Raw genomic sequence first — 12,378 nt, forward strand, 5'->3', positions numbered from 1 at the left:
TTTGTTTTCATTTTAATCTTTCAAGTTTGATTTCGTCCATCTTCATGAGTCTAAGTGCCAATAAAACTACATCATTTCTTCTCTCGGTGGCCAAATTGGTCACGGAAAAAGAAAAAAAATACCACTTTAAAAAACGGAATCGAACTTGGTACACCCAAAAAATATCTTAAAGTAAGGTAACCAAAGTAAAAATAACTTCAAACTTTAAGGTCAAATGTATAATTTAGTTTTTTTTTTAACCTTAGCACTTTGACTGGCTGTGAATGATAATGTTGACACCCATCTAGAAAGACATTATCTGTATGTCCTTTTGACTATAACATCGTACAACAACACAGTTAATGGATGCCAAAAAATGAAAAATGCCCCAAAGCCATAAACCTTACAAGCATAGCTTTGTAGCTTGTCTGTTTATAAATTACTACCAAAAAAAAAAAAAAAAATACATTTGGCCAAGTAAAGGTTAGTTGAACAGGAGTCCTGTAGCCCTTTCCCTACGCTTAAGTACTCATGCAGTGGAAGTGCTCATTGTGAAATAAACAAATTTTTAAGGACTAGTATAACAAAAAGCGTTGCCAGCCTAACCCATGTCATGGTTCAACTTCAACATTTTCCTCTTCAGAACTCAATGTGTAGATGTGGAGTTTCCACCTGCAACCCAATACTGCTTCACAGCAACCAATATCTTCTCAGGAACAAGGGGACCATCCTCATGGTCCACCATTTTAGTATCCCACCTCATCCCGCTGACTATCTTCTTCACCTTGATTAGCACATCAACTTCGTCACGGAATATGACTGCTCCTTCAGGTCGCAAAATCCTGTCCATCTCCAGGAGAATATCCTCCGCATCACATCTGCATTCATATAATCATCAAATACAAGTTATAGAAGCGCAGGGAACGATAAACTGAATCTGAAGCGAAAATGGTTAATTCCACTGATGGTAAGTCTGACTCATACTCATCCAATAGGAAAGTTAAACTCATCTACAAAATTTGTAAGGTGTCTAAAACCAAGCAGGATAACTATGCATCATCATAATTGGATTCTTTTAATGGTTTTTTTTTTAATCAAAGATTGGTCTTAGATGTAAATGCTCAGCCATAACGCATTTACATAGAGCCAATAAAGCACCAAATTGGAAGTGCTCTACATACGGTGCACTAAGCACAAAGTTGCTAGGGAGTTGCTCCACTTCTGCTCAAACAAGAGACTCTGACAAACAGGGAAAATTATAAGGGCTGTTCTAAGAACAAAGCTGCGAGGGAGCAACTGAGCTTCAACCCACTAAAAGACTTGAATAAGAACTCACCAATTGAACATCCAAGGTCAGACAACATTTTTTCAGACAAGTATCTAAGGGAAGGCCACATTTTAAGCTTTGAATAATCAAAAAGCCCAAATTGATTACATACAAGCTCATGAAATTGTTTAGGCATTGCTTATGCAGTTAGAGCGACATAATTCCACTAGATGTCTTGCCAAAAGAAGGCACTACATAAGAATTGCTAGACAAGCTACATGAAGCCACTTGACTATTGAGTTGCAATGAATAATTGAGTCAACAGATATATTCTGATAATAGTAGATTACAATAAGAGCATCAAATTCCAACATGCTCTTCTTCTTCCTTTTTTTTTTTTTTGGCGTGTGTATGGAGGCATGGAAGAGGAAAGAAAAAGGCAAAAAGGTGGGGGGGGGGAAGGGTTTAGGCAAGACGTTATTAGGCACAGTCCAACTTCAACCTTACTAGGCTTGAATTGTCCCACTTATGGCTCAGTAACACATCCAAAGCCAAAGCCAAATATTTTACGTCACATAAGGAAAATATAATTGTTTATGCATGACCTGATCTGGAGAATAAGAATAAGCTTCTCCATACTAACTATAAATTAGCAAGTGTATAACATCCTTCATACATAATGAAGGCTGGAACTACACACTTAAAGAGAGGGCAGAAAACTTGAATTCAGGGATTTGGGTGCACAAATATTTAAGGAAGTAACATACTTGTCCTTGTACAAACTGAAAACACCATGTGCATGAATGAGATCGTATGTCCTTGGGTATGTGGAGAAACCTTCACACCTGAACCAGCAAAGATATTAAAAGTAGTAAGCCAACTCTGCAACATTAGGCACATTGTAGTTACTTAGAACCCTACACAAGATGAGCCATAATCACAGGGGTGGCATTACGTGCTGGCCAAGTTTAAAAAATAAATAAAAATTGTTTTGACTCCCCTAAAATAAATATTTGAACGCACCCTCACCTTAAATTTTGTTTAAATTCAAGTAAAATAAACTTGAATATAATCATTTTAATACTACTTTCACAATAATTAATTTCATAATGGAGGTTTAAGTGACAAGTTAACTAGTTTTTACTTTAACCCACAACTAACATCACTTTTTTACCTTTCTTTTTTTGCTAACATATCACTTTTTTTTAACCTACCTTTAACAACTTGTCACTTATATTTTGTTGTGAAATTTTTGTGTAAGTGTTGTGTCAACAGTACTACTCTTAAAATATTTAATTTTATAATAAAAAAATGTTTCAAATTTTTGCTCATTCATTAATAAATAAATAAATAAATAAATAAACCTCCTATTTGGGACTTTGGCTTACTTTTCCATTGACAGCAAAATGAAGCTGTTTTTCCCTGCACTTTTCTTCCTCATCAGCAAAAGATTACACTATTGCTCCAACCATCATATCTATATTTATATTTGTGATTATTTCCTCATTTTCTCTATCTCTCTTTCTCCGTTCTATGTTTTCTTAGTTTTTATCTTTGTTTGATCAAGTAGTTTTCTTAGCTTTTATCTCTGTTTGCTCCAATTCCAAGAGAGTGACCACATGTATGGTTAAAAAGTCATACACTTCAAAAGCAAAAATTTATATCAGTTTTTTTTTTTCTTAGTTTCACATACTCCTAGTCCTACTCCTAGGTTTGTTATAATTCTTCTTTATCCACACACATATACACTTACATTAAGTTAGTAGAATTTCTATTTTGTATCCCAAAAAAAAAAAATTATTCTTCTTTATCATATATCTTCATTTAATTAATATTACATATAAATATAATAAGTTATTATGCATTTAATGGTTGTTGTCTTACTAATCTTTAAACTATTAATAAATTTTTTAGACTATGGAAGTTGTATTTATTTAAACTAAATTGTATTTATTTTGGATTATTGTATATAATATGGAAGTAGTATATATATACAAAAAAAAAAAAAATTAATCATTTTATTTTTTAATCGCCCCATGACAAATTCCTAACTCCACCACTACTGACCCCCCTAGAAAAAAAATCCTGGAGCTGCCACTGCATAATAAACATGTGGCAAAAATAAATCTCCACAAGCAACCAAACATTTTATGGTGAGTATTCAAAGCTATCTACTTTAGAACAAATGCATGGGATATTTGAATAAGAAGCAAAGGCCTTTTCCAAAAAAACCAAAATAAGTACACTAAAATGATGTTTTTCAGCTAATATAATTAAACAGCACCAGAAAATTGAGAAAATTGTACCAGTCATGATAGATGCCAATCAATCCTCGCTCATATATGACTCCCAGTGTATTTTTCTCAGCTATAGTGGGCACAACATTCATGACCCACAATTTGGAAGATTCAAGAGCTGCAGCAAAACCTCCCAGACCAGCATTCATATCCATAATGTTGCGATACCTTCCTGAGTCAATAATTTTATTGACTTTCTTATAAGCATTCACATGCTTCTTCCATTTACTGTTGTCCTCCTGGTATGTCTCAACAGAAACTCCAGGAATAGATCCACTAGCAACTCTAGGAGGGACTGAATAAAGCCTTTCTGGAAATGCCTTCAGTTCACCACCAGCAACTTCATCTGAACTTCCAGCATCAGGATATGGAGTTACGCATGCCTCCATTTTCTTATACCTAAATATCATCAAATTAAAAGAAAACTTAATGACAGAATAGCCAAGTATGTCAACAACATTAGCATGGCTCAGGTTTAAGATTCTGTTGAATTTCATAATGACCAAGCCTGAAGCCCATTGAAGCAAAAGTTTAATGTTAATATTGTTCAGCCACTTCTTTCAGAAATCATAACAATATTGGTAGGTTAATAATCCCAAGGCCATTAGTCTGGTTGATACTTGATAGCAAACCTGGGTTACTAACAAAAGTTTTCAAAGAAATAAAAAGAATATTGGTATAAGTTAGATAAATTGCAACACTTTGTTCCTTAATTGCATGCATACCAGACATCATCTGCTTCAACTGAGTTGCAAAATGTAGCCTTTCTGCCACGGCATGAATCAGCATTTACTCTCTTTCTCCAAATGGCAATTTCACCCTTCTCGGACATCTTCTCCCAGCAAAGAAGCTTAGCAATCTCTTCTATCTTTATTTGCTCCTCCTGAAGTTCCTCCTTGGGACGTTGCCATGCTTTGTAGTTATTCCTCCAATTGATTGGAGGACCCGAAAGAACCCAGTAACCACCAGGTCTAAGAACTCGGTCAACTTCCATCAGATACATTCCATCTACAAAGAGAAAAATAAAAGACACAATTTCAAGGACTGCTGCCATCACAACTTTGGTACAATGTGGAGATCCTATATTGGGCAGGATACAGGAGGCAAAGGAAGACAAAATGGCAAAACTGCAAGTCCTTTCTTATAAAATCTTAATGCTTCAAGCACAAATTAACAGTTACAACATATAATTCTCACCATTTGACCCCCATTGGATTAAGCAACGAGAACAGTGAGCCATGTCAAAGGCCCTAGATGGATATGGTAGCTTTACAGTACCCAGGACACCTATAACAGCAGGTACACCCCTTTCAAGAGCAAATTGAACCTGTGCTTCATGTGAGTCTCTTGGTGCAAATGACATGGCAAGAACATTTCTACTCATAAGGTATGCCCCCCAACTGGCAACCTGAGCAAAACATCCTATTGTTAGAATCTTAAAATCACAGATAAACAAATAAGTTGATCAGCCTCCCAGAAAACAGATAAAGGGATTGAACAGGTAACAAAATAAGTGAGAATTTTGAGAACTTAACATACCCCACAACCAGTATCAAGTGCAGTTCTAACCATCCCATTTTTAATCGGTATTACTGAAGCAAGCTGATCAATATATTTATCAGCACCTTGAGGAAACTGTGTTCCTCCACCAGGGAACCTGAATACATTTCCCTCGTATTGAATCCAGTTCTGAATAGCCTTCTCAACTGTCAAGCTCTTATATGGTGCATTTGCATAGGGTACATAGTCACGACTCTTTGGCCAGGGGAACGGAGTAACATATCCCTTGGGTGCTGGGATTAGGCAATGTAACTTCTCTCCCTCAGGAGGACAATGTCTCTCTCGATAAATCATATTTTCCCTTGGGAAAGTCATCGCACGCTTCTGATCTTGGCAGGGTGTGTAATCAGTGTAACGAGGATTACATGGTTTAAAAGATTTGGGTTTTGATTCAGATTCATCAACTGCCACAACTTCACCACCATGATGCGATTCAAAATTTAAATTCGAGACTATATTGCACTCTGCCTCACCTTTAGTGATTTGCATAGCAATACTATCTCCCTTCCCAAAACCGCTTCTCTGCCATGCACCCAGTATATAGAAAAAACAGCACAAACCAACTACAATAAAAATCTGTATAGAGCTCCTAGTCCTACCATCGGCTGAATTTGTTTTTGTTGCCATCATGCACCTGGAAAAAGTGCCCACATTCTTTTTAGTACCATGGAAAAAACCAGACACATGCACACAAGCATGGAAGTAAATATGTGTATCGGTGTGTGTCTTCCACAGTTAAATTTAAAAAAATATATATATATACACACACACACACATATATATACACTAATACACACACATATGGCCTTTTACTTTTTAGAAGTTTACTATAAAAAATTAAAGAAATGACAAAAACCCATATCAGGGAAACACAAAATCAGCATTAGGTGTCTTCCATCCAACACTAATTACAAACCAAAGCACTACAGAAAACCATGAAACCAGAACTAGTGAGTTCAGCACCAATGTATAAAAAAGTATAAATAAACTGTCAATTTAATGAGTCAATTGTCACTTTAAAGTGCAATAAACCTTAAAACCACTCAAAATCACAGGGAATTACATACACCATGTCCCACAATTCCTAAATATCAAGGTAAAGCAAGTATTCCAGAATCACATACATGTATGAATTAAAAATCTAGCTTTAGATCTACTTCAACCCAAAAATGGAAAACCCTTTTTGCTCCAGAGTCAAGCAATGAAAAACAAAAATCCATACTTTAAATAATAAAAAAACATTTGGGTGCTAAGAGAAAATTTTCCAACTTTTCAGTCTTCAAACTCTTTTCACCAATTGAGATCCCCCAATAAACAAAGCAAAACCCTCCATCCACACAGCTGAATTCAACTACTAGAGTTCAGTTCACTCACCACCCAAAGCAGCCAAAAGATTAACTAGTTAAAAAGAAAGACTTTATCATTCTAGTAAGCAATAGATCCAAGTCTAATTATCAAAAAAAAGAAAAAAGAGAGAGATCTCTTACAAATGGCATGAAGAGGAACAAGCAGAAGTGGAAGATCTCACAGGCCAATCACAGAGTGTTAAAATATAGTTTGTGGGGTTCTGTTTTTCTCAGAAAAACAGTGATGGAAGCTAAAAGTAATGAGATAGAAGTGGAAATGGGGGGATCCAATGAGAGTGGAACGTGTTGTCTGGTAATAAATCTCTTCTGGGAAAACCTTGAAAAAGCTTTTTCAATCAAAGTAGTTTTGTTTTCCCAGAAAGGAATTTCTGGTATGTGTGTTGGAGTTGGATTGGATTTTGGAGTCTCCCCGAGAATTAATGTGTCTTTTGCTTTTGTTTCACAGTGTGATCATGTTGTGGACTGGTGATAAATAATGTAGTGAGGAAAGAACACGTCTTTGTGACCCCTTTTTTTCTCACTCAATCTGTGTGTACTGTTTTTTTTTTTTTTTTTTGTTAGTACAATTATTATTGCAATAAGGATTTAAAAAAAAAAAGTGAATAATAATAATAATAATAATCTCTATGGTTCAACGACCTCTGGAAATTTTTGAAGTTAAAAAAATTCTATGGGTATAGGTTGTTTATAACATGCTCAAAGTGCTTTCGTTCCGGGTAGGCAAATCACGGATAATGTTCTTGTTGCATTTGAGGTTATGCATTGCATTAATCAAAGGAGGAAGGGGAAGGAAGGGTTGATGGCAATTAAGCTCGATATGAGCAAGGCTTACGATCGGGTTGAATGGGGGTATCTAGAGGCGATAATGCGAAGAATGGGGTTTAGGGAACGTTGGATATCCCTAATGATGATGTGCGTGACTACGGTTTCTTTCTCGGTTTTAATTAATGGGGAGCCAAGGGGAAGGATTGTCCCTACTAGAGGTCTTAGGCAAGGAGATCCTATCTCTCCTTACCTTTTTCTTCTATGTGCGGAGGGCCTCTCGGCTATGTTGCGAAGAAATGAGATTGGGGAGGCCGTGAGTGGGGTACAAATTTGTAGAAGGGCGCCAAGGATCTCTCATTTGCTTTTTGCGGATGATTGTATAGTCTTTGGTAAGGCGTCGATGGAAGAGGGGTTAAAAGTCACTAAAATCCTTGAAGATTATGAAAGAGAGTCCGGGCAAAAACTAAATAAGGAGAAGACTTCTCTCTTCTTCAGTAAAAATACGGCGGTGGAGGTTAAAGAAGGGGTAAAGGAGCTGTTTGGGGCTGAGATTATCCACCAACACGAAAGATACTTGGGGCTGCCTCCATTGGTTGGTAGGGGTAAGAGGAAAGCCTTCAATCGTATAAAGGATCAAGTGGGGCGGAAAATAGCAAGCTGGAAAGGAAGGCTTCTGTCCACTGCAGGCCGGGAAATCTTGATAAAGGCAGTGGCGCAAGCTACCCCGACGTATACGATGAATTGTTTTCTGCTTCCCGACTCCCTGTGCAGCGAGCTAAATTCCCTGGTGCGTAATTTCTGGTGGGGCCAAAGGGATAAAGAAAAAAAGCTTGCTTGGATCGCTTGGGGGAAATTATGCAAACCAAAAGCTGAGGGGGGGATGGGTTTCAAAGATTTGAAGGCCTTTAATCTGGCTTTGTTGGCGAAACAAGGGTGGCGGCTCTCCCAAAACCCGTGTTCCCTTGCTTATAGAGTCCTAAAGGCTAGGTACTTCCCAAGTAGCAATTTTATGGAGGCACAATTGGGAAACTTGCCGTCTTACACGTGGAGGAGTTTGCTAGCTGCCAGGGAGATCATTGAGAGGGGTAGGCGGTGGAATATAGGAAATGGGCAGCAGGTGCGGATTTGGGTGGATAGGTGGCTGCCAACTCCTCATTCCTTTAAGGTGATTAGTCCAAAACCTCAAGAGTTTGAGGGGGAGATGGTAGAGTCTCTAATAAACCAGCAGGAGGGGGGCTGGGACAAAAACCTGGTGAGGAGAGTTTTTATTCCACACGAAGCGGAATCTATCCTAAGTATTCCAATAAGCCTTTCTTTACCTGAGGATGCGGTGTCTTGGGCTTGGACCCCAAATGGGAGGTTTACAGTAAGTAGCGCCTATAAAGTGGCATGCAGCTGGTTGTGTGAAAGAAGAAGCAAAGAGGAAGGCTGTGGGGTGTCGGATCCAGGTAAGGGTAGGCAGTTTTGGAAGTTCCTTTGGCAGCTACACTGTCCTAGTAAGGTAAAACACTTCCTGTGGAGGGCGTGTAAGAACATCCTCCCTACAAACTACTGCCTAAAGCTTAGGAAAGTTCCCATTGAGGAGGCGTGTGGGGTTTGTGGAAGGATAGAGTCAGCTGGGCATGTTTTATGGGATTGTGAGGTGGCAGGGGCTGTATGGAGAGAGTCAAAATTGATGTTGCCCAAGCTCAGAAATGACCACCGCGACTTTATGGAGATTGTATGGAAGCTTTGGGAAGGGAGAAGGGAGTTAGATTGGGAGTGCTTTGTGACTACGGCCTGGTGTATTTGGAAGAATAGAAACTCCTTGAAGTTTGAAGGGCGGGGTAAGGCAGCAAGGGTGATTGTCAAGGAGGCGGAGTTGCTGGTAGAGGAATTCAGATCAGGGAATATTAAGGAAAAGCTTCCTGTGGAGGTGAGAATTCAAGCTTGGAGGCCGCCAAGGGAAGGATGGTATAAAGCTAATGTGGATGGAGCAGTGTTCAAGGAGACTAATAGCTGTGGAATTGGAGTTGTGATTCGAAATGATCAAGGCCAAATCATGGGGGCCATGAGTAAGAGGCTGAATCTTCCGTTGGGAGCGGTGGAAGTCGAAGCGAAAGCTTTTGAAGAGGGTTTAAGGCTGGCAGGAGACCTCGGTTTGCAGCAGGTAATTCTGGAAGGAGATGCTCTGACAGTCACTAACTCTTTGCTGGGTAAGTGCTTGCCGCCATCTTCAATCCAAAGGCTTATTGCTGGAGCTAGTAGGTGGAAGCAATGGGTCCAAGTGTGGAGTGCAAGCCATGTCCGTAGAGCTGGAAATAGGGCTGCACATGTAATGGCTCAAAATGCCAAATGTATTTCTGATTGTGTGGTGTGGGTAGAAGATACACCACCAATGATTCAATGCCAAGTGCATAGTGATGTTTGTTTGTTAAACCATGTTTCTGTTGAATGAAAGCTGTTTGTGTTGGTTATCAAAAAAAAAAAAATAACATGTTCAATCCAAATGGATTCTTTAAGAATATTTGGGCTCTTCATGTACTTAAAATTACTTATTTAATTATTTTATAAAGTTAAACTCTAGGTTTTATTAAAGGGGGTGTTACGTTCATAATATTTTTACAATATTTTCATAACAAATCATAGATGATTAATTGTTATTAGTTCAAATTTGAAACCAACACTAAGATTACTTTTTTCCCCAACAATAACAACTAGTAACAATCTGTCACTTATGATTTGTTGTGAAAATATTATAAGAATATTGTAGACATATCATTTCTCTTTTTTAAATGTTCAATCAATCTAAGAGAATATGAATTCTTAAGAATGTTTGGGGTCTTTTGATATACTAAAAAACTTTTTTTTTTTTTTTAAGAATGAAAAAATAATCATACTTAAATCACTTATTTAATTATCTATGCTTATTTCCATAAATGTATCTCTTACTTTATGTAAAATTATTGTGGAGAAAATTATAAACTTTGAGAATGGCATGAGTCAGTTTCATTTCAATTTTTTTAAAATATTTTTCTCTAAATTAGTTATTTCTAATTATATTTGTGTTGACATTCTTAGTAGCTACCTTAAGTTTTATTTCACAACTATATCTTTTGATTATATATAGTTCCTTAATAAGTTAAACTCATTTCTTTTATGACTTATCATTTAGATGATTTTTGAAATAGATTATACATATATATTTTTAAATATTGTAAAATAAAGCAATTTGTTCATAATGTTTTGACAAATTGAAACAATATAATATTTATTTTAATATATGTTATAGTTATAGATATATAATATTAAAAAGATTGAGTTTTTTTTTTTTTTTTTTTTTTTTAAGATAGTTTCAACTTATGGCGTCTTCTAATGATAATTGTTTATTATCAGAATAAGACACCAATTGGTTTTAGTATAGATGAAAATTGAACCTTACATCTCTTATTCAAGCATTATTAATGAATAATCCAATATTACATTAAAAAATTATTAGATTATATATTTAAAAATAGGAGTATATTAATTAGAAGCTTGAGTTAATTTTTTTGATTAAAAAATTATTCAATTTTGTAATAAGCGGTACAAATAAGTACTATCCTACTCCATACCGACAATCCAAACCAATTGTTGAATAGGGTTGGTTTTTTTTCTTTGATAGGAGAATATGATTGATTTGATTAGTTGTTATTCAGTTTCAATCAATTTGACCATTCTTATTCGGCAAAAAAAAAAAAAAAAAAAAAAAAAAAAAAAAAAAAATTGGCCATTCTCGATTCCAATGAAATCATGTTTGTGAGTTTATAATTCAATGTATTTTTTAATTATCTCTTGTTGAACAATATTAAATTGAATCCAAAGTCATATACATTTAATTCCTTTCCAATGGAAATAGCCTAGAATATTCAAACACGTATAATTCAACAATATAATTATTTGCATAATCGACAATATAATATATATATATATATATATATATATATATATAAAACTATTTTCAGTTACAATTATTATATATGTTTTAAAATTTAAGAACCTCTAAATATTTTCGTTATTTGATTTTCTATTGATAATTTGATATGATATAAAACTATGTAATGAAATCTTAAAAATATATATATATATATTATAAAATTAGTAATAACTTCAAAATAGCACATTGGAGTACACCCGTATCAAGATATTTCATTCTAGTGAATAAAACAAATGATTATTTGAATAAAATTGACAACTTTGTTTGAATCTCCTTCTGACATTTTCGCTACTTATGTTTGTTTGGAACATTGGATGAGCAAACTTTTTTTTTTTTTTGACTTCATTGGTTTATTAGATCTTAAAAAAAAAAGAAAAAGAAAAAAAAAAAGGTAAACTCCAGTTAACTCAACTAGTAAAGTCTCTGATAGTTGAATAAGACATCTAGAGTTTAATTCCTGCCTACATAAAAAACCGATTGATATCTTAATCTAATGATAAAGAGCTATTAATAGGGTATTCTTAGTGTAGTTTTGGACCATTTTAGCATCATACTTTGTGGTGTAGTTTAGCTAAAACTATAATTGCACCACACCTTATTTTTGCAGTTATATGTGCAGTGTAATGTGGTTTAGAGTTTAGCCAAAACCATAACCACACCATACCTTATTTTGTGTAATGCAATGTATAAGATGCAATTTGAATAATTTGAAGTTTAAATATATTTTTCAAATTTTGGGCTTTTCCTATCCAACCTAAAACTAATTTTCCCTTCATTTTGGTATAAGTTTTAAACTATTGAGCTATTTTTTTTTTTTTTTTTTAATTTGGGCTAACTTTCCTAATCGACACTTGCTAGGGTTATCAAACTTTTTTTTTGGGAAAAATAGGTTTATTAAACTATTAATAATATATTTAATATTAAAAATAAATAAATATATTAATATATAGAAATGGTGCGGTGGAGTATGGTTTGTGTGGTTTTTTATTAGGACAAAATTTAGTTACAAAATTAGTTGTAACCTAAGGTTACAACCTTACTTAATAAAATAAATATTACTACATATTTTGAAAATTTAATCATTGAATTATATGTTCTTTATATTTTTAATACACATGTCGAATTTTGTGTCAATCAGATATTGTTTACTATGTGATCTATAAACTTATATTTTATACATAATTTTAA

The 12,378-nt window shown here is 35.0% G+C and overlaps 1 protein-coding gene across 1 annotated transcript; it reads right to left on the reverse strand.

Annotated features, from left to right (window-relative positions):
• Window positions 1-203: 203 nt before the first annotated feature.
• On the reverse strand, window positions 204-6,970 carry LOC115982754 (probable methyltransferase PMT2). The gene is made up of 7 exons (XM_031105460.1): window positions 6,591-6,970; window positions 5,083-5,737; window positions 4,741-4,951; window positions 4,269-4,551; window positions 3,553-3,942; window positions 2,014-2,091; window positions 204-857 (listed from the first exon to the last, which is right to left on the reverse strand). Exons 2-7 carry the CDS (start codon window positions 5,731-5,733, stop codon window positions 626-628), a joined length of 1,845 nt encoding a protein of 614 aa, XP_030961320.1. The 5' UTR covers window positions 5,734-5,737; window positions 6,591-6,970; the 3' UTR covers window positions 204-625.
• Window positions 6,971-12,378: the final 5,408 nt, after the last annotated feature.

The sequence above is a fragment of the Quercus lobata genome, chromosome 3 (genome assembly GCF_001633185.2).
Source record: "Quercus lobata isolate SW786 chromosome 3, ValleyOak3.0 Primary Assembly, whole genome shotgun sequence".
Lineage (NCBI taxonomy): Eukaryota > Viridiplantae > Streptophyta > Magnoliopsida > Fagales > Fagaceae > Quercus > Quercus lobata.

Excerpts from the sequence above, each read along its gene's own strand:
- LOC115982754 (XM_031105460.1), bottom strand. The coding sequence starts at position 5,733 with ATGATGGCAACAAAAACAAATTCAGCCGATGGTAGGACTAGGAGCTCT. Across the intron at positions 4,952-5,082 it reads CACTTGATACTGGTTGTGGG|GTTGCCAGTTGGGGGGCATA; the intron begins GTATGTTAAGTT and ends TGTTTTGCTCAG. Across the intron at positions 2,092-3,552 it reads ATTGGCATCTATCATGACTG|GTGTGAAGGTTTCTCCACAT; the intron begins GTACAATTTTCT and ends TTGCTGGTTCAG.